General features: G+C 51.0%; 1 protein-coding gene across 6 annotated transcripts in view; it reads left to right on the plus strand.

Annotated features, from left to right (window-relative positions):
* PUM1 (pumilio RNA binding family member 1) overlaps nucleotides 1–27,068 on the plus strand; it is a 104,305-nt gene that overhangs the window by 66,023 nt on the left and 11,214 nt on the right. For 3 of the 6 annotated variants that reach the window (XM_064731415.1, XM_064731417.1, XM_064731416.1), the window contains exons 11-19: nucleotides 1,192–1,330; nucleotides 2,666–2,809; nucleotides 4,768–5,064; nucleotides 12,420–12,656; nucleotides 19,102–19,369; nucleotides 21,716–21,845; nucleotides 22,910–23,038; nucleotides 24,389–24,526; nucleotides 26,219–26,344. In XM_064731415.1, the coding sequence (XP_064587485.1) occupies nucleotides 1,192–1,330; nucleotides 2,666–2,809; nucleotides 4,768–5,064; nucleotides 12,420–12,656; nucleotides 19,102–19,369; nucleotides 21,716–21,845; nucleotides 22,910–23,038; nucleotides 24,389–24,526; nucleotides 26,219–26,344 (1,608 nt within the window). Of the gene's footprint in view, nucleotides 1–1,191; nucleotides 1,331–2,665; nucleotides 2,810–4,767; nucleotides 5,065–12,419; nucleotides 12,657–19,101; nucleotides 19,370–21,715; nucleotides 21,846–22,909; nucleotides 23,045–24,388; nucleotides 24,527–26,218; nucleotides 26,345–27,068 lie in introns of all 6 variants that reach the window. The other 3 variants (XM_064731412.1, XM_064731414.1, XM_064731413.1) reach the window with 1 other exon arrangement.

The raw sequence follows: 27,068 nt of genomic DNA on the forward strand, positions 1-27,068 counted from the left end.
CCTGTTAATAACTCCAGCAGGTGGCACCCAGGATGTCACCTCAGCAGCAGGATGTGCTGGGGACACGGGGCTGGCTCCTTTCACGAGCTGAGCTTGCAGGTTCCTGCTCCAGCTCTGAGCGAGGCTCTGCCAAACCAGGCCTGGCCCAGGTCATTGCAGGGTGCCATTGTCCCTTCTGAGGGACTCCAGCACAGCAGCTCATCCCTGCAAACCCCAGTGTGGGCTCTCTGGTCATGGTTTCCTGTGGTTTAAGTCTTGTGTCACCAGGTCTGTGCCCTCCACAGGGACTGGTGGCTTGGGGATGCCCAGGTCACCTCCTGTCACCCACCCCCAGCTCCTGAACTGGGCTGTGTAAGGTTTCTGCTCAAAGGGCTTTTAGTGGGGCTGTGGTGGCAGGAACCAGACATTAGCTGGGGTGAGCAGGTGGCTGGTACACACTTCTGGCACAGGATGAGTGCGGGAGGTGGGATCAGGGAGTTGAAAGGTTGGAGAAGCTCTCTAAAGATCATCGAGTCCAGGCATTAACCCAGCACTGACCCCTGTTCCAGGCACCACTGTGTGTGTTGTGCACACTTCAGGGATGGGGACTCCACCACTGCCCTGGGCACCCAAAGCCTGAGCACCCTTCAGTGTAGGAATTCTCCTGGTGCCCACCCTGAGCCTGCCCTGGCCCAGCCTGGGCCGTTCCCTCTGCTCCTGTCCCTGTTCCCTGGGGCACAGCCCAACACAGCACTGACCTCAGCTCTGCCCATAGAGGACAGGCAGGGTGGGGGTCATGTCAGGGAACCTTCCAGATCAGGTTCCCCTGCCATGGACAGGGATTTTATCTCACATTCAACCCAAACCTCTCCTGGCCCAGCCTGAGGCCGTTCCCTCTGCTCCTGTCCCTGTGCCCTGGAGCACAGCCCGACCCCCCCGGCTGTGCCCTCCTGGCAGGAGCTGTGCAGAGCCACAAGGGCCCCTGAGCCTCCTTTGCTCCAGGCTGAGCCCCTGCCCAGCTCCCTCAGCCCCTCCTGGGGCTCCAGACCCTTCCCAGCACCATTCCCAGCTCCTCCATGTCCTTTCTGAATGTGGAGAAAAGTGAATTGAGAGCAGAGAAGTTTCCCCCCTGGTGCTGCTCCTGCTCCTGCCTGGTGACAGTGGCTGTCTCCTGGCTCCAGAATAACCCAGTGGCTGTTGTGTCCCGTGCAGGTGCTCCGTGGTGGGGCCAGCCAGCGTCCCCTGACTCCCAACCAGAACCAGCAGGGCCAGCAGACGGATCCTCTGGTGGCCGCCGCCGCCGTCAACTCCGCGCTCGCCTTCGGCCAGGGGCTGGCAGCAGGAATGCCAGGTACCAGCACTGCCAGGCCAGGGGAGCCTGGGAAACGCCATCTGCCAGGGCTGCCCGTGCCTGGCACCAGCACTGCCTGCTTGTCTTGCTTTGGGGGTTCGTTCTGGGTTGGGCGTGTCCCCAGCTGGCAGCGCTGAGGGCTCACAGGTGACAGCAGTGTTGTCTCCCTGTGCCTGCATTGTACTCCAGGAATTGATGGCTCCTGTGGAAAATCACCTCCAGATTTTTCAAGCTTATGGGATGTGTATTTTAAACCTCAGAGGTTTCTTAGTCCCATTCATTCATCCCAGCTCTCCATCCCTGCCAGGTGCTTGACTTAACAGGGGCTTCCTTCCATGATTGCCCTTCCAAGAGGCTTAAAAACAGGGACAGAAAAGGGATAAAAGGGAGCAGGGTTTAGTTCTCATTTCTAGCTCTTCATTGGAGGAGCTGCTGTAGGAATTGTGACTCTGATCCCTGAGGCTTTGGGGTAAAGTGCTGCTGAAATTCAGTTATCAGGATATTATTGTGATGGCAAAGCACAATCCTGAGCTCATTAGAATAATGTGCAGATATGTCCTGCTGGTCAAATGTAAGGAAAAAAGGATTATTTGGGTTTCAGGTCTCCTTGCTGACACTGTTACGTCATTGTTAATTCGTTTTTTTAAATTTTATTCTTAAGAAGAATGTTGCAGTATTAAATTACAAAGTGAATTGTGCAGATTTCCTTTAATCTCTGTTATTTGGGCTGTATTTGCAAAGCAAATACACACATATATACAATTATAGATATATGTTTGTTCCTGCATTTGCAAAGCAAATATTTCCAGGGAACATTCTCTTAGTGACCTTCCACCTTAGACAGTCACTCCATTTAATTTTATTGTTTTCATTTAATGTAAATTCCCTAATGAGGTGCCCAAATCACTGTATTCTGTCAGTCTGCTGCTGTGTGTACCACCAGCATTTATGAGAGTATTTACATGCATTAAAGAATATTTTATGGTACCAACCTTCCAAAATACAGAAGTGGAAGTTCCCTGTGGGTGCACCCTGGCAGCCCCAGCTCTGAGCAATCCCAGCACATGTTGTACATATCGTGGAGCAGAAATGAAACCCCTTTTTAGCTGAATTTGCACTGGTTACAGTGTAATATAGAAGATTCAGGGGGTAAAAAGTCTTTTCTACCTGAAATTCTTAGTGTAACATTGTGTGCATTGTGGGGAAAGCAGGGCTGTTCTTGCTTTTCTTGTTTTTCTGTTCAGCTTCTCCTTTAAATACCCTCTTGCACTGCTCTCCCCTGGACATGGCTGATGTGTTTGTCACCTGCCCTGTCACCTGTGCTTGCCTCTGCAGGTTACCCAGTGCTGGCTCCTGCTGCTTATTATGACCAAACAGGAGCCCTCGTGGTCAATGCTGGGGCCAGGAACGGCCTGGGGGCTCCCGTGCGCCTGGTGGCCCCTGCCCCTGTCATCATCAGCTCCTCTGCAGCCCAGGCAGGTGAGTCCTGTATCCCCCCCTGCTCAGGCAGGTGAGTCCTGTCCCCTCCCTGGGTCAGGCAGGTGAGTCCTGTATCCCCCTGGGTCAGGCAGGTGAGTCCTGTATGCCCCTGCTCAGGCAGGTGAGTCCTGTATCCCTGCTCAGGCAGGTGAGTCCTGTATGCCCCTGCTCAGGCAGGTGAGTCCTGTATCCCTGCTCAGGCAGGTGAGTCCTGTATCCCCCTGCTCAGGCAGGTGAGTCCTGTATCTCCTTGGGTCAGGCAGGTGAGTCCTGTATCTCCCCCTGCTCAGGCAGGTGAGTCCTGTCCCCCCTGCTCAGGCAGGTGAGTTCTGCCTCCCCAGTGCTTCAGGCAGGTGACTCCAAGTGCCTGCTGTGTCCCCAGTGTCCCCACCCCTCCGTGCTCCGCTGGCAGTGATGACAAACTTGCCCTCACTGAGATCCATCAGGGATTGTTGTTGAGAAACATCCTCTGTGCTCAACTTGGGCTGAGCCTCCGGAGAGCCACGGAGAGGGGCAGCAGCAGGAACCTGAATGAGTTTGTAGAGTTTCATGGCAGGTATTTAAATTTGTCCCCTGGCACCAGATTTCCTACCTGCTGGAGCTTTCAGAATTCCCAAGTGGCTCCAGGGAGAGCTCAGAGCCCTTGCAGGGCCTGAAGGGGCTCCAGGAGAGCTGCAGAGGGACTGGGGACAAGGATGGAGGGACAGGAGCCAGGGAATGGCTGCCAGTGCCAGAGGAATGGCAGGGCTGGATGGGATCTTGGCAATTGGGAATTGTTCCCTGGCAGGGTGGGCAGGGGCTGGGCTGGAATTGCCAGAGCAGCTGTGGCTGCCCCTGGAGCCCTGGCAGTGCCCAAGGCCAGGCTGGATGGTGTTTGGGGCACCCTGGTACAGTGGGAGGTGTCCCTGGGGTGGAACAGGATGAGTTTAAGGTCCTTTCCATCCCAAGCCATCCCAGGATTTGTGCTTTATGACGCCACTGTACCTTAAATGGCCTTTGCCATGAGTTGCTTTGTCATTTATTTGGGTTCCTTGGGAGTTCAAGGCTTTTAAGAGGATTTTTCAATCTGTTGGTGTGAGCAGCCCTGCCAACACTGGGCTCAGATTATGAAATGGGCGTTTTAATTGTTTTCTCATAGCTCTTGTTTATTTTGCTTTTTCTTTAACTTTGGAACTGGCTGAAAACCAAAAGTCCTCGGGTTCGATGTTCTTGGCACTGAGGTTCATGTTTCATGTGCTGAAGGATCATTTCAATTATTTCAAAACTCTGGTTTCTTAACTGGCCCTTGCAAGTGTGAGGCTGCACTGATTGGACTCTTGGGTCTTTGGAGAAAGAGCCATTCCTGGTTTTGATCTGTGCAGCTCCAACAGCACAAGAGCAGCAAGAAGAGCTGGGCATGGCTGGAGTCTGGGAGCTGTGGGCAGCTCAGATACAATAAACAGAGATTTATGCAGAGTTTGGTCCTGAAAGAAAAAAACTGTGGCAGTTCAAAGTGACCTGCTAAGTTTTAACTTCCAGAGCTGTGACGGTGTTCACAGGGAAGGAATGAGGATCTGACTCCATATTCAGAAGGCTGATTTATTATTTTATGATATATATTACATTAAAACTATACTAAAAGAATAGAAGAAAGGATTTCTTAAGAAGGCTGGCTAAGAATAGAATAAGAAAGAATGATAACAAAGGTTTGTGGCTCGGACAGAGAGTCTGAGCCAGCTGGGCTGTGATTGGCCATTAATTAGGAACAACCAACATGGGGCAATCCCAGATGCACCTGTTGCATTCCACAGCAGCAGATAATCAATGTTTACATTTTCCTCCTGAGGCCTCTGAGCTTCTCAGGAGGAAAAATCCTAAGGAAAGGATTTTCCATAAAAGCTATCTGTGACACAGAACTGTGAAGTAAATAGATTTTCTCAGTGATTTTTCCATTTTTCTCCCGTTTCTGTGTCCCACAGCCGTGGCGGCGGCCGCGGCGTCGGCCAACGGAGCAGCCGGGGGGCTGGCAGGGACCACCAACGGCCCCTTCCGGCCCCTGGGCACGCAGCAGCCGCAGCCCCAGCCCCAGCAGCAGCCCACCAACAACCTGGCCTCCAGCTCCTTCTACGGCAACAACTCCCTGAGCAGCAACTCGCAGAGCAGCTCGCTGTTCTCGCAGGGCTCGGCCCAGCCCGCCAACACCTCGCTGGGCTTCGGCAGCAGCAGCTCCCTGGGCGCCACGCTGGGCTCGGCCCTGGGCGGCTTCGGCACCGCAGGTGAGAGGAGGGGGCTGTGCCAGCACTGCCAGCCCGGGCTGGGGCACATCAGTAATGAGACAGGGCAGCTGTGGCACAGCATTGGTATCACCAGTACTGGGGAGTGGATGTGCCTTGGCTTGTCTGGCCCTGCTGCTGAACCAAACAGCAGCACTGTGGTGTTTCACCCCACAGACACTTTGGGCCGGCTGGGTGTGTGGTGTTTCACCCCACATGTTGTATTCATATTGTTATCATATTTCTAAAGTCCCATGCCTTCTAGGCGGTTTTCTCACACACAGCTCTTCACAGCAGTGTTATTCCTGCTTCTTCATCAGGGCTCCTCCAAGGCTCTCCCTGACCAGCCAACCCACCCCCTTTTATCCCAGTTATCTTCATTAGCCACAGCTGCCGCCCAATTAAGGACATCACAGCTGCAGCCCATTAGAACAACTAGGAATGGGCCAAGGCCACTTATACAGTACATATGTTTTACTGGGACTCCTACTATACACACAGACACTTTGGGCTGGGTGTGTGGTGTTTCACCCCACAGACACTTTGGGCTGGCTGGGTGCTGCAGCTGGGCCCGTGGGGACAAGGCCAGGCCTGCAGGAGCTCTGGTGGTGCTGGGATGGAGCTTCCCCCCATAACAGGGGCTGCTCCTCAGGTTTCCCTCTGGCAGAGAAACTTTAAGGCGATGGTGAAGGAAAGGAGTTGGTTCTGATGGAGGGTTTGGATGCAGAGCTTTATTCTGGCCCACAGGCCTCTGAATGCAGCAGCAGCTCCAGCAGAACTCCCTGAGCCCGTGGTTGCTGCTCCTTTGAACCCCGGGGAGAGGGGCAGGGAAGGGGCAGGGAGCCACCAAGCAGGGACAGGAGGGGAGGGACAAAGGGACAAAGGACACCTGGATGGCCCAATGCCCCCCAGGGGTAGAGGGCATCCTTTGAATCTGCCAATCACTTGATGCCTTCTGGAATGCCAGGAGTGACAGACAGTGCTGGGAGGGGGAAGGAGAGGTGACTGACACACCTGGGAGGGAATCTTCAGGGGAGGGACCCGGGGTTCTGAGGTAAACCATGGAATCACACTGCTACACCCCTGGTTCCTCAGAGGCTGCAGGTTAGATGATTTGTTCCAAGAATGGAGCATGGCACTGTAGCTAAGGGAACTTTATAAATAGGTTTCTGTGTGTTGGGTGTTTTAGTTGTGATACTGGTGGTGTTACCTTGCATGCTTCGATGTGTGAGACAAATGATGGACAAAGCTGTCAAAGAAGTTTTTATCATACGAGAGAGAGAGGTAGGAAATGGATTCACAGAGAGTTCTCAGAATCTCACAGAGATGGTGGATGAAGGTATAGACACTGAGGAAGGTTTGAATTAAGACCTTGGAACCGGTGAGACTTTTTTGAGCAATGACTTGTAATTGCTGTCAGACATGACTTACTCCCTTTGAACTGACTGGACTTTCCCAGCATTAAAACTGCTCTGTTGTAATACAGCAATGCTTAATGCAAGCAAAAAAAGATGCTTTAAGCAAGTAATAAACAGATATATTCTAGTAAAGCTGTGAAACACTAGGTAGTTAATAAACGACACAGTTAGAAAGGTTTCTTTTTAGTTGAACCGAGGGGGAATTGTGGGAATCACCAACAGGACAGGACTGCTGGGGAACACCTCTGGAGCTGTTGGTTTTCCAGCATCAGCCCCATGACATGGTTATGGCAGTGGGAAGATGCCAGCAGCTCACATCTCCAACAGCTCACATCCCACAGAGCTCAATGTTACAGCTCACCTTAAAGTTGGGATATGGATGTGGGAGAGGGAGCCGTGTGCAGGGACCCCTTGGGGATCTGGAAGTGCCCACAGTGTGCCCCCACCTGGGACCACAACAGCACAGGGGGGAGCATTGATTCACAGTACAGAACATTGGTTATAGGAGGTGTCAGAGGCAGCTCCACATAATCAAAATGTCTGTAAGACTTTGAATGAGCAGCAAAAGAGGGAAGAAACCCCAACAGAGTGGTTGGAAAGGTTGGGGGAAAATATGGGGCAATATTCAGGGGTTGATCCTGACATGGTGGCTGGACAAATCTGACTAAAGATAAATTTTGACCAATCACACAAAGCAGAAGCACATTGACAGTAGTTCTATCCAACCACTGTAAGCACAGGTACCTTTGGTTAAAGCAATGCTGGCTTATTTCAAACACAATACCTGCTTGTAAGCATTAAAACACAACGCACAGAGCTCCATTATTAAGCTTAGAACTTTCTAATATCTCACTGGATAAACTTTTCTGTAGCTTAGGGAGTTATTCTAGACAAGTTTTAATACACAGACCATTGTTGTCCTTACTTTCTACTTGTAATAGAACTTTTCTTCTGACCAATCTCATGGTAACTGCTTAGCTCCACTCACAGTTCTGCTGTCTCTGAGCCCTGCCTTTTGCAGCTTTCCCAAAACCCTCTGATTTTAAGGATTCCCACACCTGGGGAAAGGAGCACGAGGAGAACCCAAGATTTCAGGAATTTGTAGTCTGAGCTGAGCCCTCCTCATCCATCCCGGCCTAAGTGGGAATTTTCCTTTAGGGACCACTTCAGGCTTTAAAATCTGCAGCAGTTCTTGGCAAAAATGCTTTAGTAGGTGATAATTAGCAGTAGCAGTGTAATTAACTTGGAAGTGTTTTTCCCTGCATGTGGAGTACTGGCTGACAGGAATTGGTACCGGAGTGTTTCAACCCCTCTCACCTCAGAGTAAAGGCTGAGGACTCCTCATGAGTTAAAAAAAGCTGATCTGAGGTGGTGTCTGTGCTTTATTCTGGGAATTGTTCCATCACACACCAAAAGAATCACTCTGTGGTTCCAGACACCTCCCATCCATGCTTTGATGGTGTTGGGCAGCTGGAGACCAAGGTTCCTTTCAGAGTCAAACCCATCCAGAGATGTTTTTGTTTTATTAGGATTTTTTCCCCTTAGGTTTGTGTTTTTTTTTTTTTTTTTGAAGTGGAACAATTGTTTTAATTATTGCTCAGTCTCAGGGCAGCAATTATGTCCTGAACTTTGCTGCTCTCATCAGAGTGAGGGGCAGGTTCCAACCTGGCTCCATCAGAACAGGCTCAGGGAGGGGCTGTTACCTCACAGAGGAACAGTTTGCAATAAAAAGTTATTGTAAATATTTCACTTTAACCCAGCCTTGAGATTGGAACCATCTTGGTTCCAGGTAAACAAAGCATTTGCTTCTCTCACCTCAGTTTATTTAACTAATTGAATTCCATGAGTGGTTTGCTCAGTGCCAAGATTCACAAAGTTGTTTTCCCTCAATCAATGAATAAAACTCTGATCCTGCTGCTTCTGGAGCCTGTGTGCGCTCACCAAAAATGATCAGTTCATTGCAGTTAACAATTTCACTGTTTATTAAACAAGATTTTAATGCAAAATTGATTTTTCCCCCTGCAAGTTGACAGTGCATTTAAAGAGTTTGTATTTGCCTATTGAGACAGCTCTTAAAAGCTCTGGGGGTTAGGAGTGGAATTGAATTCTGATTTGCAGCTCCAGGGAGCTGGGGGCAAGCAGGAGCTGATGCCTCATGTGCTGCAGGGTGAGCACAGGGAGTGCAGGGAGCTGTGCACCGGGCTGGGCCAGCACAGGGAACCGGCTGGGGCTGGGGCTGGGGCTGGGGCTGGGGCTCAGCTCTGAACAGACAGGAGGGGAGCCCTGGGCAGCTCAGACCTTCTCCTGAAGGGCCTGAGCAAGGGCTCAGCGTGTCCCCAAGGTCTCAACGTGTCCCCAAAGTGCTCAGGGTGTCCCCAAGTGCTTGGGGTGTCCTCAAATGCTCAACGTGTCCCCAAAGGTTTCAGTGTGTCCCCAAAGGTCTCAGCGTGTCCCCAAAGTGCTCAGCGTGTCCCCAAAGTGCTCAGGGTGTTCCCAAAGGTCTCAGTGTGTCCCCAAAGTGCTCAGCGTGTCCCCAAAGTGCTCAGGATGTTCCCAAAGGTCTCAGTGTGTCCCCAGTGTTCAGCGTATCCACAGAGGTCTCAGCATGTCCCCAAAAGTTTCAGTGTGTCCCCAAGTACTCAGTGTCCCCAGAGTGCTCAGCATGTCCCCAAAATGCTCAGTGTGTCCCCAAAGTGCTTGGTGTATCCCCAAAGTCTCAGCGTGTCCTCAGGTGCTCAGGGTGTCCCCAAAAGTCTCTGCATGTCCCCAAAGTGCTCAGCATGTCCTGAGAGTGCTCAGGATGTCCCCAAAGATCTCAGCCTGTCCCTGAAGGTCTCAGCCTTCCCCAAAGATCTCAGTGTGTCCCCAAGTGCCCAGTGGGCCCCCAAAAGTCTGAGTGTGTCCCCAGATGCTCAGTGTGTCCCCAGAGTGCTCAGCATGTCCCCAAGTGCTCAGGATGTCCCCAAAGGTCTCAGTGTGTCCCCAGTGTTCAGTGGATCCACAGAGGTCTCAGCATGTCCCCAAAAGTTTCAGTGTGTCCCCAAGTACTCAGTGTCCCCAGAGTGCTCAGCATGTCCCCAAAGGTCTCAGTGTGTCCCCAGGATCTCAGCATGTCCCTAAGTGTTTAGCATGTCCCCAAAGTGGTCAGTGTGTCCCCAAAGTGCTTGGTGTATCCCCAAGGTCTCAGCGTGTCCTCAGGTGCTCAGGGTGTCCCCAAAAGTCTCTGCATGTCCCCAAGGTCTTAGTGTATCCCCAAGTGCTCAGCATGTCCTGAGAGTGCTCAGTGTGTCCCCAAAGGTCTCAACATGTCCCCAAGTGCTTGATGTGTCCCCAAAGGTCTCAGCATGTCCCCAGAGTGCTCGGTGTGTCCCCAGGTGCTCAGGATGTCCCCAAAGATCTCAGCCTGTCCCCGAAGGTCTCAGCCTGTCCCCAAATGTCTCAGTGTGTCCCCAAGTGCTCAGCATGTCCTGAGAGTGCTCAGTGTGTCCCCAAAAGGTCTCAGTGTGTCCTGAGAGTGCTCAGTGTGTCCCCAAGTGCTCGGTGTGTCCCCAAGTGCCCAGTGGGCCCCCAAAAGTCTGAGTGTGTCCCCAAAGTGCTCAGCGTGTTCTGAGAGTGCTCAGCATGTCCCCAAGTGCTCAGTGTGTTCCCAAAGGTGTCAGGATGTCCCCAAAGGTCTCAGTGTGTCCCCAAAGTGCTCAGGGTGTCCCCAAGTGCTTGGGGTGTCCTCAAATGCTCAACATGTCCCCAGAGGTCTCAGTGTCTATCCAAAGCGCTCGGTGTGTCCCCAAGTGTTCAGCGTGTCCCCAAGTGCTCAGTGTGTCCCCAAATGTCTCAGTGTGTCCCCAAGTGCTCAGTCTGTCTCCAAAGATACCAGTGTGTCTGTAAGGGGTCAGTGTGTCCCCAAATGTCTCAGTGTGTCCCCAAAGTGTTCAGCGTGTCCCCAAAGGTCCCAGTGTGTCTGCAAGTGCTCAGCCTGTCCCCAGGTGCTCAGTTTGTCCCCAAGTGCTCAGTTTGTCCCCAGAGGTCTCAGCGTGTCCCCAAAGGTCTCAGTATGTGCCCAAGGTCTCAGCGTGTCCCCAAAATGCTCGTCATGTCCCCAGAGATCTCAGCATGTCCCCAAAGCGTGGTCCCTTCCTTTAGGGAGATTTTTATCCTTTGACCTTTCTGCTCAGGGATTTTTGGAGCTGTTTCTCCATGTGCTGTGTCCCAATAAATCCTCCAAGGCACTGAAGGCAAAGACAAGATCCCAGATAATTTGTTTGGCCGTTTTATCATTAACAGCGTGGTTTTAATGATTTTAACTGGTTTTAATGACTGACTGGTTTTAATGACTGTATCTGATCACTCCCCCAAGCACCAGCCCAGGGCAGTGGAGCTGTGGCTCTCCAGTGTTGGGGCTGGTGGCATCTCCCATTTTACCCCATTTTCTCATTTTTCCCATTTTCCCTGTTTTCCCTGTTTTTCCCATTTCCCCCATTTTCCCCAGTATTTTCATTTTCCCTGTTTCCTCAATTTTTCCCATTTTCCCCATTCCCATTTTCCCCATTTCCCCATTCTCCCATTCCCCCATTTTCCACATTTCTCCCATTTTCCCTATTTTCCCATTTTTCTCGTTTCTCCCATTTCCCCATTTTCCGCATTTCCCCCATTCTCCCATTTCCCCATTTTCCCCTTTCCCCCCATTTTCACATTTTCCCATTTCCCATTTTTCCCATTTCCCCTGTGTTCCCTGTTTTGCCCATTTCCCCCCTTTTCCCATTTTCCCATTTTCCCAATTTTTCCTATTTTTTCGTTTTCCCTGTTTTTCCCCTGTTTTCCCATTTCTCCAATTTCCCCATTTCCCCCATTTTCCCATTTCCCGTGTTCCCTGTTTTCCCCATTTTCCCCCTTTTCCTATTTTTCCCATTTCCCCAATTTTTCCCATTCCCCAATTTTTCCCATTTTCTCATTTTCCCATTTTCCCTGTTTTTTCTGTTTTCCTCCATTTTTCGCGTTTCCCCTGGTTTCCCCAGTTTTTCCATGTCTTCATTTTCCCATGCCCCCAATTTCCCCATTTCTCCCATTTTCCCATTTCCCCTGTTTTCCCCATTCTCCCGTTTTCCCATTTCCGCATTTTCCCCATTTCCCCAATATTCCCTCTTCCCCATTTTCCCATTTCCCCCTTTCCCCAATTTCCCCATTTCCCCCTTTCCCCATTTCCCCCATTTTCCCATTTCCCCTATTTTCCCATTTTCCCCCTTTTGCCCCTTTTCCCCGTATTCCCATTTCCCCCATTTTCCCCCTTTTCCTGTTTTTCCCATTTCCCCAATTTTTCCCATTCCCCAGTTTTTCCCATTTTCTCATTTTCCCTGTTTTTTCTGTTTTCCTCCATTTCCCCTGTTTTCCCCCTTTTCCCTGTTTTCCCCATTTTCCCCAATTTTCCCATGTCTCCATTTTCCCATGCCCCCAATTTCCCCATTTCTCCCATTTTCCCATTTCCCCTGTTTTCCCCATTTTCCTGATTTTTCCTATTTTTTTTTCATTTTCCCTGTTTTTCCTGTTTCCCCCATTTTCCCATTTCCCCCATTTTTCCCATTTCCCGTGTTCCCTGCTTTCCCCATTTTCCCTGTTTTCCCCAATTTTCCCATGTCTCCATTTTCCCATGCCCCCAATTTCCCTATTTCTCCTATTTTCCCATTTCCCCTGTTTTCCCCATTCTCCCATTTTCCCATTTCCCCCATTTCCCCCTTTCCCCATTTTCCCCAATATTCCCATTCCCCCATTTCCCCAGTATTCCTATTTCCCCATTTCCCCCATTTCCCCCTTTCCCCATTTCCCCCCTTTTCCCCATTTCCCCCTTTCCCCATTTTCCACAATATTCCCATTTTCCCCATTTTCCCATTTTCCCCATTTCCCCATATTCCCATTTTACGCATTTATCCCATGTTGCCGTTTCCGCAGTGGCCAACTCCACCACGGGCAGCGGTTCGCGCCGTGACTCGCTGACGGGCAGCAGCGAGCTCTACAAGAGGACCTCGAGCAGCCTGACCCCCATCGGGCACAGCTTCTACAACGGCCTGGGCTTCTCCTCGTCCCCCGGGCCCGTGGGCATGCCCCTGCCCAGCCAGGGCCCCGGGCACTCGCAGACTCCTCCTCCCTCCCTGTCCTCGCACGGATCCTCCTCCAGCCTCAACCTGGGTAAGAGCCCTGCTCCGCTCCCCTGCAGCACCCCGGGTCCCCCTGGCAGATCCTGTGGGTCACACAGTCACTGAGGTGGAGAACAAGCTTGAATTCAGGTCCAGCCCTCCTGGAGTGTGTGTGTGTCCTGCAGGGTTCAGCTGGGAACAGGTTTCCATCTTTCCTCCTCTTTCCTGTCTGGGTTTGAACAGCCAGGTGTCTGCTAAGGAAGGCAGAATCAGACTGGGATCCCATAAACGGAGCAGTTCCCTGTCCCAGGGGTTCCTGGGGAGGACCAGGTTGGTTTCCCCCTTTCCTGTCTGCAGGAAGTGAACCCCAGGAATTCAGAGCATCAGGAGGTGCTGGAGCATCCAGGTTTTTCTCCAGAGCCTGGAATCTGTCTGGGGCTGGAGGAGTTTCCTGTTCTTTGTGAACAGCAATGAAGTTCCTCTCCTCACTCCTGTGAGGTAATTCAGTGGTCAAGCAGCTGAAGGTGCTGCTGGATTTATGTTTTGCTGTCTTGGTTTGAACAGCCAGGTGTCAGCTGAGGAAGGCAGGAGCCTCTCCTGAAATGGAAAATGCAAACCCCCCTCCATCTGAATTATTGTAATTTTGAAATTAAGGGGCTCTCAGGCAAAGATATGGGAATAGGAATACTAGTTCTTGGAAAATGCAAACCCCCTCCCTCTGAATTATTATAATTTTGAAATGAAAAAGCTCTCAGGCAAAGATATGGGAATAGGAATAGTAGTTCTTTATTAGGGAAAAAATAAAAATAAAATAAAAGCTGATTTTCACCCAAGAGCCCTCCAGGCTTTGGCTCTGCTGAGCTCTGGTCAGGCTGTGCTGATTTTTCATCCTCTTGGGTTCTTGGAAGAGCTGCAGAACGTGGAATGAGTTCCTGTCTTGGTTTGAACAGCCAGGTGTCTGCTGAGGAAGGCAGGAGCCTCTCCTGAAATGGAAAATGCAACCCCCTCCCTCTGAATTATTATCATTTTGAAATTAAAGGGGTCTCAGGCAAAGATACGGGAGCAGGAATAACAGTTCTTTAATAGGAAAATCAAAAATACAAATGCAATAGTACAAACAAACCCTGCCAGAGTGGGAGCAGGCCCTGGCACGCTGTGGCTCAGGCTGTGGCACAGCCCCATCCCATGGGGGCTCAGCCCTCCTGCAGTGCCAGCTGTGGCTCTGCTGCAGCAGGGATCCTGCACAAGGGGGGAGTTTTCCTCTGCAGCTCCAGGGCTGCTGCAGATGGGCCTGGGCTCCCTCTGGCCATGCAGGGCAGCAGAAAGCTGCTCCTCTGGCAATGCAGGGGGCAAAGGCTGCTGTGCTGTGCCAGGCTCAGATTGGATCCAGGTAGGAATGCTTGGCTCCTGCCCTGGGCGCAGCATCTGCCCATGGGATGCTGGAATTGGATCAGCCCTGCAGGGACACTCAGTGGCCATGGAGAGCAGAGATCTCCTGGAGGGAGGATTGGCTGTGGGAGAGATCAAGAAAACTGCCCCAAGAGCAGCAGAGAACTGCCCCAGCTCTGACAGGTGGGCACAGAACACACAGCCCCATTTCCAGCCTGAGACATTTCCTCAGATCAAAATTAGGGATAATATTCCCAAGTGTTTATAAAACAGGATTTTCTTGCACTGGTCTTGGTAACAGCAGCAATGGTTTGTGGAGTAAAATAGATAAGGAGAGTTGACCTTCAATTTAAATGGTTTTAAAGGGGATGTTTTAAAATACCCATTAAATTGGGAATAATGAGCTTGGAGTACAATTCCTCCTTTTAACCACTATTCCCTGGAGCAGTGCTCAGCTTTGAGCTGAGGATTTGGTGAGTTTACCTTGGAAAATTTCCCATCAGTGTGGCCTTATCAAAAGCACAGGAGGAATAATTTTGGGAAAATCCACGACTCTGTGCAGCTGAAGCTTCTCAAAGAGCTTCTGCCTGGCCCACAATAAATAAATCTTAAAAATAAATAAAGCAAATATTAAATAATAAAGCAGTGCCCATCTGAACCTCCTGCAGTGTTCATTCCCTCATAAACAAACCAAAGAGATTATTTGTTGCACCTGCAGCAGGTAATTTAATATTTCCTCCAAAAATTCACTTGGTTTTGGTTGTGTCATGAATCTGCAGGGTTTAAGGAAACTTCTGCTTCTCAGAGCAGTTCTCCCTCCTCAGCAGACTGTATTTATTATGTGTGTTCCATGCATGTGTGATAAATCCAGTGCTGGCTCTAGGTTAGCTGGAATAGCCATAAATATGATTCTTGGAGATCAAGTTTAGATTTACCATCATGCCTTGTTCAGAGCTTTAATGGAACTGGGAGGGTTTTGACTTTATTTATGCAGCTGTGGAGGCCTTGGCTGACAGTTAAATGGCCACAATAAATTAGTGCTGAGGAGGAAGCAGATTCCAAACCTGGGAAAAAGCTGGTTGCCCTTGCAGAAAAAAAGAATCCTAAAAAATCTTTGGAATCAAAGAATCTTGAGAATTTCTCTGGATCAGAGGAAGGTGGATCTGTCTGGAAAGAAGTTGGAATTCTCACCCCCAGAAATGGGTTATGTGTGGAGGATATGTGTGAGGCTTCCCATCTTCCCAAAATATTCCTGTCCTTGTGACCTTGTCCCCTCCGTGGCTGGTTCCATGCTGGGTGATGCTGTAGGTCAGATGTCACCTGGGATAGCTCTGATTTTAGCAGATTTGACCTTGAAATGCATGAAGAATAATTTTATTTTTTCAAGTTTCTCTTTCATTGGTAGTGTAAGGCAGTGGAAAGGGGAGGTCTGGTTTCCTTTGGTTATAAAATCAGTTCTGATGGAGAGGAGAAGGCTCCAGGGAGAGCTCAGAGCCCTTGCAGGGCCTGAAGGGGCTCCAGGAGAGCTGCAGAGGGACTGGGGACAAGGATGGAGGGACAGGAGCCAGGGAATGGCTGCCAGTGCCAGAGGAATGGCAGGGCTGGATGGGATCTTGGCAATTGGGAATTGTTCCCTGGCAGGGTGGGCAGGGGCTGGGCTGGAATTGCCAGAGCAGCTGTGGCTGCCCCTGGAGCCCTGGAATTCTGGATCCCTGCTTGTGGGGCTACAGAGAAATCAGGGAATGGTAAAGGACCTTAAATCCCACCCAGTGCCACCCCTGGCAGAGACACCTGCCACTGTGCCAGGTGCTGCCAGCCCCAATGCCCAGCCTGGCCTTGGGCACTGCCAGGGCTCCAGGGGCAGCCACAGCTGCTCTGGCAATTCCAGCCCAGCCCCTGCCCACCCTGCCAGGGAACAATTCCCAATTGCCAAGATCCCATCCAGCCCTGCCATTCCTCTGGCACTGGCAGCCATTCCCTGGCTCCTGTCCCTCCATCCTTGTCCCCAGTCCCTCTGCAGCTCTCCTGGAGCCCCTTCAGGCCCTGCAAGGGCTCTGAGCTCTCCCTGGAGCCTTCTCCTCTCCAGGGCAGCACCCCCAGCTCTCCCAGCCTGGCTCCAGAGGAAGAAGGAGCTGTTTCTTTGTCACTGAAGTCTGGGATCTGACCCAGTCCTGGCACTGAGGAGCTGGAGGCACCCTGAGGTTTCAGGCCTTTGGTGAGGTTCAGAGTTGTGATTTAGGGAGCTTGTTCCCCACAGGATCTCTGTGTTCCCAGGATGATGTTGAGCATCCTGGGGAAACCTGCAGTCAGCATTCCCATCAGGAGAGACAGCCAGGGGAAAAAGTGGAGTCGCTGTGAATCCCCAAGTGATTGGGGCTCTCCCAGAAAACCTCTGGCAGATTTTCTGTACTGATTGTGCTCCTAACTCAGAGATATCAGCCTGAGTGCCAAACCTCCCCTTTCCCATCAGGAACCTTTTTCCACTTCAGTCCCAACTCTGAACTTTGCTCCAGGTGTTGAAACAAAAGGTGGGAATTGTGAAAATTCCAGATGTGTGGGAAGCATCAGTGCCCCATTGCTCAGCTTGTCCCTCCCGGGTTTCCTCACCTGGGAAGTGCTTTACTCATCCTGTGGCAATCCTGCTCCTTCCAGGAGACTGGAATATCAGGAATGTCAGGAATATCACCTGCTGGCCTTTGGGAGTTGTTGCTCAGTGTGGGAGTCGGGCTGCAGGAGGTGCTGGGCACTCCATTGCAAGGCAGCACAAGGAGCTCTCAGCTCTCCTCCTTGGGAAAATAGGAGGAAAAAGAGTCTTGCCCTTCCTTGGGCAAGCAGAGTTCTGGCACCAGCTCCAGAGAAATTTGCCCAGGTCTGAGATGTAGAATCACAAAATATCCTGAGCTGGACGTGAGTCACAGAGGTCATAATTAATAATTAATTAGGCTGTTATCAGATACAGAGTTCTCATCCAGTTTCCTGCATGGCTGCTTCCTCCAGGTGTCCATGGCTGAGGAGTGTAGCTCCCTCAGCTCTGTTTTTATGGAATATTTTAATTCCAGCCCAGCTGCCAGGAGCTGCCCCTCTGCAGCCAGCCCTGCCGGGGTTTCCTTGGAGCTCTGCCCTCTGTGGCCCGGATTCCAGCAGTTCATTTCCCTGGGGTTCCCCCTGCCTCACCTGGGCCCTGCAGGCCCCTGTGTGATCAGGATGTGTTCCCTGCACTTTGTTCCACCCAGGAAAATCCGTGCAGGCTCCTCCTGCACCAGCAGAGGGATCCCAAGCCCTGCAGGAAAGGCAGGAATCAAATCCTGTGCCACAGTGCCGAGCCACATCCTGAAAAATTGCAGGCAGGGAAACAGCACTGGGAGGTTTGAGTTTGTTCCTGTCAAAGCTTCTCTTTGTGGGATGAAGCATCACCTGTCCCCATATTCCTGTTTTGGGTCACACAGCAACTCTGTTAATGTGGTTGCAGATTTTTGGCTATTTGTGAAAGCACAAGAGTTTAAAACCTTTCCTGGTTTTAATTTATTGATATTTACCTGTGTTTAATAGTGATTTGTGCTTTTATATCCACATTTTTTATACTATTATATCTAATCCCCAGCACACTTCTTTTAACTCAGTCCTTGCCAGGGCAGCAGGAAAGGTGGGAAAAACCTGAGGATGGAGGCAAAGGCAGTGGAAACAGTAAAAAAGCTAAAGTTTGGGAGTATTGCCACTGGTCTGGGTCAGATATTTTGGACACAGGAGGAGGAACAGAAGTTGTTGCACCCTGTTGGAAAGCCACAGTCAGAGATGTGATGTCATTGAATAGAATCAGAATCACAGAATATCCTGGTTTAGAAGGGATCATCAGAGTTCTTTGCTGTTCCCAGCCTAATCCAGCAGGGCCACAGATGCTTGGACACATCCCCATCTCAATTCCTTGGAGGGCAGCTCAGTCAGGAATCACAATATGGGATCATGGAGGTTGGAAAAGCCCTGTGGGGTCATTGGGTCCCACCTGTGACTGATCAGCTCAGCCCAGCTGAGTGCCATGCCCAGGAATTCCTTGGACACCTCCAGGGATGGGGAATCCAAACCTCCTTGGGCAGTTCCAAGGCCTGACCATCATAAAACAGGATCATCAAGGTTGGAGAAGTCCTCCAAGGTGTTCAGGTCCAGCCTGTGAGCAGTCTCCACTGGGGCACTGAGTGCCACATGTTCATTCCTTTGGGGTGGGGACTCCAGACCTCCCTGGGAGGTTCCAGTGCCTGAACACCCTTCCAGTGAGGGAATCCTGCCTAGAAATCCCACCTAGAAATTCTTCTTAGAAATCCCACCTCAAAACCCTGCTTAGCTGAATGTCAGACCTGCCCCCATATTGGAACAGAACTCGGGGATCCAGTGTCACATCCCTGTGTCCCTGTGAGGCCCATCTGTGCCTTGTTCCTTTGTCCCCGTAAGGCCTGTGCATGCCTTGTTCCCTTATCCCCATCCATGCCTTGTTCCCTTGTCCCATGAGGCCCATCCATGCCCTGTTCCCTGATCCATCCCTGCCCCATTCCCTGATCCCATCCCTGCCCCGTGCCCTGCCCCATCCCCTTATCCCATTAGTGCCCCATTTCCTGATCCCATTCCCTTACCCCATCCATTCCCTGATCCCATCCCTGCCCCGTTCCCTGATCCCATCCCTGCCCCGTGCCCTGCCCCATTCCCTGATCCCATTTGTGCCCCATTTCCTGATCCCATTCCCTGATCCCATTCCCTTATCCCATCCATTCCCTGATCCCATCCCTGCCCCATTCCCTGATCCCATCCATTCCCTGATCCCATCCCTGCCCTGTTCCCTGATCCCATTCCCTGATCCCATCCCTGCCCCATTCCCTGAACCCATCCATTCCCCATTCCCTTATCCCATTCCCTGATCCCATCTGTTCCCCGACCCCATCCCTGCCCCGTTCCCTGATCCCATTCCCTGATCCCATTCCCTGATCCCATTCCCTGATCCCATTCCCTGATCCCATCCCTGCCCCGTTCCCTGATCCCATACCCTGATCCCATTCCCTGCCCCATTCCCTGATCCCATCCCTGCCCCATTCCCTGACCCCATCACGCCCTGTCCCTCGCAGGGGGGCTGACGAACGGCAGTGGCCGTTACATCTCGGCGGCGCCGGGGGCGGAGGCCAAGTACCGCAGCGCCAGCAGCGCCTCCAGCCTGTTCAGCCCCAGCAGCACGCTGTTCCCGTCCTCGCGCCTGCGCTACGGCATGTCCGACGTCATGCCCTCGGGCCGCAGCCGCCTGCTCGAGGACTTCCGCAACAACCGCTACCCCAACCTGCAGCTGCGCGAGATCGCCGGCCACATCATGGAGTTCTCCCAGGACCAGCACGGATCCAGGTGGGCTGGGCAGCCTGGCCACGGCTGCTCCTCGGGGAACATGCCTTAGGTGTTGTGGCTGTGTTTCGTGATTGTGTGTCATGGTTATGTCTCATGGTTGTGTTTTGTAGCTGTGTTTCATGGTTGTGTTTCATGGTTGTGTTTCATGGCTGTGTTTCATGGTTGTGTTTCGTGGTTGTCTCATGGTTGTGCTTCATGGTTGTGTTTTGTGGTTGTGTTTCATGGTTGTGTTTCATGGTTGTGTTTCATGGTTGTGTTTTGTAGCTGTGTTTCATGGTTATGTCTCATGGTTGTGTTTCATGGTTGTGTTTTGTAGCTGTGTTTCATGGTTGTGTTTTGTTGGTTGTGTTTCATGGTTGTGTTTCGTGGTTGTTTTTCGTGGTTATGTCTCATGGTTGTGTTTCATGGTTGTGTTTTGTGGCTGTGCTTCATGGTTGTGTTTTGTGGCTGTGTTTTCATGGTTGTGTTTCATGGTTGTGTTTCGTGGTTGTTTTTCACGGTTATGTCTCATGGTTGTGTTTCGTGGTTGTGTTTTGTAGCTGTGTTTCATGGTTATGTCTCATGGTTGTGTTTTGTTGGTTGTGTTTCATGGTTGTGTTTCGTGGTTGTGTTTCATGGTTATGTCTCATGGTTGTGTTTCATGGTTGTGTTTTGTGGCTGTGTTTCATGCTTGTGTTTCGTGGTTTTGTTTCGTTGGTTCCATTTCGCAGTTGTGTTTTGTGCTTGTTGTTCTGTTGGTTCCATTTTGCCGGTTGAGTTTTGCAGTTGTGTTTTGTTGGTTCCATTTTGTGGTTGTGTTTTGTGGCTGTTGCCTTGTTGGTTCCATTTCACGGTTGTTGTTTTGCGGTTGTGTTTTCTTGGTTCCGTTTCACAGTTGAGTTTCGCAGTTGTGTTTTGTTGGTTCCGTTTTGCAGTTGTGTTTTGTTGGTTGTGTTTTGTGCTTGTTATTTTGTTGGTTCCATTTTGCCGGTTGTGGTTTGTTGGTTCCATTTTGCCGGTTGTGGTTTGTGGTTGTGTTTTGTTGGTTGTGTTTTGTGCTTGCTGTTTTGTTGGTTCCATTTCACGGTTGTTATTTTGTTGGTCCCATTTTGCCGGTTGTGTTTTGTTGGTTCCATTTTGCTGGTAGAGTTTTGCAGTTGTTGCTTTGTTGGTTCTGTTTCTCAGTTGTTGTTTTGCAGTTGTGTTTTGTTGGTTGCGTTTCACAGTTGAGTTCACAGTTGTGTTTTGTGTCACTTCCTCAAGCTGAGGCACACCAGGGAATAAGCAGGAACAGCCAAGCCAGTGTCACACTCAGAATCCCCAAGGATTGTCCAGTCCAGGGATCCAGTGTCACATCTGGAGACGTTGGCATCTCCAGGGATGGCGACTCCAAACCTCCCTGGGTGGTTCCAATGCCTGAACACCCTTCCAGTGAGGAAATCCTGCCTAGAAATCCCACCTTGAAATTCTTCATAGAAATCCCACCTCAAAATCCTGTCCAGTTCCTGGCCCTGCCCAGACACCCCAACAATCCCACCCTGTGCGTGCCTGGGGGTGTTGTCCAGGATTGGGGACAGGTTCTGATCGCAGGAATTCCTCCTCAAATTTAGCCTGGAGAAAAGGAGACTCAGGGCTGCCCCCATCACTGTCACAGCTCCTGAAAGGTGCCCGTGCTCAGCTGGGGCTGGGCTCTGTCTCCAGGCACTGACAGAACCAGAGCACACAGACTGGAGCTGCCCCAAGGGAAATACAGGTTGGATATCAGGAAAAGGATTTTTACAGAAAGAGTGATAAAGTTCTGGAATGTTCTGCCCAGGGTGGCGGTGGAGTCACCATCCCTGGGGGTGTTTAACAAAGCCTGGATGTGGCACTGGGTGCCAGGGTTGAGTTGAGGGGTTGGGGCTGGGTTGGACTTGATGACCTTGAAGGTCTCTTCCAACCCAGTGATTCTGTGAAAAGGAGCTTCCCTGCTTTGTGGTTTGCTCACTCACCCTGCTGGCCCAGCTAAATCCATTTTAAAACCCAGCTGGACACGAGGCCATCCTCCATTACTCCATGGAGCTCTGCTTTGCTTGGAATGAAGATTCCAGCATGTGGCCATGGACCTCATGGCTGTGACCACCCCGAGCTTTCAGATGGCTGGATCAAATATCTGTGTTTGCAAGAGCTTTGCAAGTTGTGGATGAGTAAAATGTCTTAAATTTGAATATTTAACTTGTGATAGGAAGCTTAGGTTAATGAAAGTGCTTAATCTTCACGGTGTAATGGGATTTTTCATGGTCGTTTCTGGAACACACGGGTGAGGCTTTGGGAAGGGGTTGAATGAGCAGATGTGCCCGTGGCATCACTCCAAGACCTCCTTTTCAGATTTATTCAGCTGAAACTGGAGCGTGCCACCCCAGCAGAGCGTCAGCTGGTGTTCAACGAGATCCTGCAGGCAGCCTATCAGCTCATGGTGGATGTGTTTGGGAATTACGTCATTCAGAAGTTCTTCGAGGTGAGTGTGCCCTCCCCTGCAGCTCCTCCTGCTGTGCTGAGGTGTTGGATGAGCCTGGCAAACCCTGCCTTGAGCCCAAACCCCTTCAGCACCGGCACCATCTCCTCCCCACAAGCTGTTGGATCTTCACTGCGGGGGTGACTGAGGGGTGGGACTCAGATTAATCTGAAAAGTGACACTTGGAGAAGCACAATGTGTCACAGTAAAGAGCAGCGTTCAGGAGATGTAAATTTCCAGTGGAAGGTGGATGGGGGTTGGAATGGGCTGAGCCTTAAGGTCCCTTCCAGCCCAAACCCCCCTGGCATTCTGTGAGTGCAGATCCAGCACAGCTTGTCCAGGGTGCTGCTCTGAGCTGGACTTGGCACCAAGGGAGAAACTTCTGCAGTAACAGCAGCTGCTGGAAAGGTGTTGTGTCCCTCCACCCCTCTCTCTGGACACTGGTCTGGTCCTTCTCCAGGTGTTCTGGTGCTTCTGCCCAGTAATTGAGAATCAGAATCACAGAACCTCCTGAGCTGGAAAGGACCCACAAGGCTCAAATCCAGCTCCTGGCCCTGCCCACACACCCCAACATTCCCACCCTGGGCACTCCTGAGCCATTGTCCCAGCACTTCTGGAGCTCAGCAGCCCTGGGGCTGTGACCTGCCCAGGGTTGGTTGGTCACCCTGGTGGCCCCAGCCCCTTTGGGGTGTGCAGGCAGACACAGAACCCGTCTGGCTGTGCCACATCACCCCTTTCCCATGGTGACCTGCCCAGGGTTGGTTGGTGACCCTGGTGGCCCCATCCCATCTGGGGTGTGCAGGCAGGCCCAGAACCCGTCTGGCTGTGCCGCATCACCCCTTTCCCATGGTGACCTGCCCAAGATTGGTTGGTGACCCTGGTGGCTCCAGTCCCTTTGGGGTGTGCAGGCAGGCACAGAACCCGTCTGGCTGTGCCAGTTCACCCCTTTCCCATGGGATTGATCTTTGACCTTCTCAGTGGGCAGCTCCTGCCGCTCCAGGGTGGGAGGGCAGTGCCAGTGCCAGGGCAGGGGTTTGTCCTGGCAGTGACTGTTTCTCCTGTCCCAGTTTGGCAGCCTGGAGCAGAAGCTGGCGCTGGCAGAGCGCATCCGTGGGCACGTGCTGTCCCTGGCCCTGCAGATGTACGGCTGCAGGGTCATCCAGAAGGCCCTGGAGTTCATCCCCCCAGACCAGCAGGTAATTGTAAGTTTCAATTTTAACTTTCTTCTTGATGTTTGGTGTTCCTGAGCTGTCCCTCTTGTGCCTGCTGTTCCCTTGGTTTGGTTCCTGGCATGTTTGTGTGTGACGAGTCCGTGCCACTGTCCTCGGTTGTCATTGTCACCTCCTTGTTCCCCTTCCCTGGCCATGGGGCTGCTTCTCTGTTAATTCCCTGGAAGCAGATCATGTGTGTAGGGAAAACTGAAAATGAGGGTGAATTAAAAGAGATTTTTAAATCCCTTGAAGGAGGAGTTTTGCCTTTAATATTCACTGAGTTACTGCTATGTGGGTCAGCATCCTGCGCTCCTGCAGGGAGATGGATGAGGAGCTCCTCGTGCTGGCTTTGGAGAGATGTGGCTGATAGCCCCACTCAGAGCTCATTAATAAAGCACTTCCTCAAGGGCTTTAGGAACAATGAATTGAGATGAAAAATACGCTGGGCAGAAAGGGTTGGGAATGGTTGTAACAGGAATCCCAATGTAGGTTATGAAATTAAAAATATGAAAGAGGCTTTAGGAATGGTCCTTCCCTTTAGGCTGAGCCTGAGCCAAGTGTGTCAGCAGGGCTGTACCCAGGCTCCAGCACTGCTGCTCCAGGGATTTACTGTCTCCTCCAGAGGGGCATTTTTCAGTACTCAGTGCTCCCCACATTCCTGGGTTTGGTTCAGTTACAAAACTGAGTTCACCCAGGTCTTGTCAAAGCATTAAAATGCCCCAAAATGTAATTTCTGTTTGTGAGTGAGGCTTCCGCCCTGCAGGTGGGGTACATCAGTCTTGTCTAAACTTCATTAATTCCTTAATTAGCACCTGTGTAAAATCCCAGCAAGTTCTGAGCTCAGAGCTGACCCTGTTTTAGTGACAGGTAACCCTTATAACCCAAAGAGTTCATGAACTTCGTGCATTTTAGATTTGCTTCTCCTTGAGGGGAGCAGAGAGGAAAATGGGGGATGCACAGGACAGCAGTGGCTCAGTCAGGATTTCTTTAATTTGGATGTTTGGAAGAGGATGCTCATCAGGAAGGAGAGCTTCATCTTCCTAGAGTCCCAGGGTGGTTTGGGTTGGAATGGAGCTCCAGGCTCCTGTTCCAGGGCCCCTCCCAGCATTCCAGGCTGTCAGGCTGTCAGAGCAGGATTTGCCCTGCTGGTTTGTGTCCAGCCAAGCCTCACCTCCTGGCCATGGGAGCACCCTCACTCCTGTGCCATTCCTGCCCAGCCAGCAGTGCCAGCTGTGCCCTCTGAGCTGGGGATGCTGGTGGTGCTTTCTGTTTGTGCTGTGCCCTCTGAGCTGGGGATGCTGGTGGTGCTTTCTGTTTGTGCTGTGCCCTCTGTAGAACGAGATGGTTCGGGAGCTGGACGGGCACGTGCTCAAGTGCGTCAAGGACCAGAACGGGAACCACGTGGTGCAGAAGTGCATCGAGTGTGTGCAGCCCCAGTCCCTGCAGTTCATCATTGATGCCTTCAAGGGACAGGTGAGGCCCTGCCCAGCTCCTGCTGCCAGCTTGGAGCAGCCTCAGAGTGGCTGGGACTTCAGCTCCTGGGGATTCTCAGTTTTAGCAGCTGGTGCTTGCAGGGTTGGTTCAGCCACGTGAGGGTCCAGAAACTCCTTGGTCACATCTGTGTTACCATTTCTGGGCAGAGCTGTCAGAGTAAAACCTCCTTGCACGAGTCTGTTCTGGAATATTGAGTAGTTTTGAGTGACAAGGCTCTCCCCAATCCATCTTCCAGTGAAGGTGGTGAGCAGAGTTTGTGCTGCTGAGGTACCTTAGCCATGTCTAAACTTCATTAATTCCATAATTATTACCTCACTTTTGTAAAATCCCAGCAAGGTCTGAGCCCAGAGGTGATCCCCTTTTAGTGACAGGTGACCCTGATAACCCAAAGAATTGGTGAATTTTGTGCATTTCAGATTCATTTCTCTTTAAAAGGAGCAGAGAGGAGAATGGGGGATGCACAGGAGGGCAGAGCTCATTGGGATCCCTGTCTGTGCAGGTGGCTTAGAGGAATGCTGAATGCTGATTCCCAGGGGCCTCAGAGCAGGGAAAATGCAGGAGTTTCATCTAGAAATGGACAATTTTCCTTGACTCTCTTAGTTCTTTGCTTTTTTATTGGTGTCCTCTCCTGAACTGATCATTGGGTATCAGTTGTGGCTGGCTTTACTCTGCCTGCCTCATGTCCCACTACAAAAGTGCTGCTTTTGGGGTGTTCCCAACCTCAAATTAATTGGCTTTGCAGGGGCACTTTGAAGTTTTGAGGACTTTACCCAGGGATGTGAGTGCAGCCAGGGGCTGATACAGCAGGAGCTGGGAGTCTGGGGAAAGTTGAGATTTGGTTGGTTGGTCAGAACAAGCAGGATTCTGCCTGGAAACTTGCTCCTGATTAGAGTTTAGGCTTGGATTTTCCACTGGGAGTTTGGGAAGGCAGAAACATCTCTGGGAGCTCAGCTGATGGCGCTGACATTTCCTTGACCAGTTGTCACAGTTTTATCTGAACCTTCACACAGCAGATTAAACTTAGCACCTCCAGATGATTTTCCTGCAGTTAATTGCACTCCAAGCCCTGTTTCCCTGCAGGGTTTGCTCACCAGTTATTAAAAATGTGTGAGTGTTGATTTAAACTTCAGTGCTTGGATTTGCTGCTGTTGTTAAATCAAAGCAACCAAACGGGACTTTGTGCTTCAGACAGAAAACGGAGCAGCAATAAGAGAATGTGTCATGTTCTCACCCACAGATCTGCTAATCCATTAGAAATGAGAAAGATTCTTTGTTGTCACTTCTCCTAAGCACTGTTAAGGCTTTTAAACAAATCCAAACAGTTGAGGAAAATCCTTTGCTGGGCATTTTTAACTTTTCTGGCTCATAGCATTTCTTGAATAGCTTAAAATTTGTGCTGGCAAACAATGTGCTGGAATAATTTGGAAAGAATAACCAAGCTTCCAGCAATGCTTGGTTGTTCCAGGGGTGGTTTTGTTTTATGAATCAAGAGGTTTTACTATTTGTTTTTTATAGATGGGGAAGCTGAGATTTCCCCAGGTGGGGATGGGATGTGCCTGTGATCGCAGTGGGTGTTTCCCAGCTGGTGCTGGCATTCCCTGCAGGAACCCTGGCAGGTTTCTGGGATTCCCAAGGCCTGATGGGATGTTGCTGGCTGTCCTTTGTCCCCAGGTGTTTGCTCTGTCCACGCACCCCTACGGCTGCCGGGTGATCCAGCGGATCCTGGAGCACTGCCTGCCCGAGCAGACCCTGCCCATCCTGGAGGAGCTCCACCAGCACACGGAGCAGCTGGTGCAGGTCAGTGGGTGCCCAGGGCACTGCTGAGTGCTGGGACAGCTCCTGCAGGGAGATTCCCACCTGGAGAAGGGATGGGAATGAGCACAGCAGGCAGGAATTTCATCAGAACCGCCTGCTTTGGCCATGGGCACAGGTCCAGGGGTGCCAGGGGTGTTGGCACCTCCCTGCCTGAGGAGGCCCCACATCCTGGTGTGTCGCAGACATCTTTGCATGAAAAATCTTTTCCTTAAGATTTTTCCTCCTGAGAAGCTGAGAGGCCTCAGGAACAAAATGTAAACATTGATTATCTGCTGCTGTGGAATGCAACAGGTGCATCTGTGATTGGCCCATGTTGGATGTTTGTAATTAATGGCCAATCACAGTCAGCTGGCTTGGACTCTCTGTCCGAGACACAAGCTTTGTTATCATTCTTTTCCTTTCTATTCTTAGCCAGCCTTCTGATGAAACCTTTTATTCTATTATTTTAGTATAGTTTTAATGTAATATATATAATAAAATAATAAATCAGCCTTCTGAAGCATGGAGTCGGATCCTCATCTCTTCCCTCATCCAGGAACCCCTGTGAACACCGTCACACTGGGGCTTCTCTCCAGTGCAGGGAAGAGCCAGGAGCTGTTCCAGGAGCCCCAGTGCAGGAGGGATGCCAGGAGCTGATCACTGCAAGGAAAAGGAGTGAATCAGCTCCTGGCATCCCTCCTGGCTTTAAGAATTCAAAGTCACTGGG

Source organism: Zonotrichia leucophrys, chromosome 23 (assembly GCF_028769735.1).
Source record: "Zonotrichia leucophrys gambelii isolate GWCS_2022_RI chromosome 23, RI_Zleu_2.0, whole genome shotgun sequence".
NCBI classification, from domain to species: Eukaryota; Metazoa; Chordata; class Aves; order Passeriformes; family Passerellidae; genus Zonotrichia; species Zonotrichia leucophrys.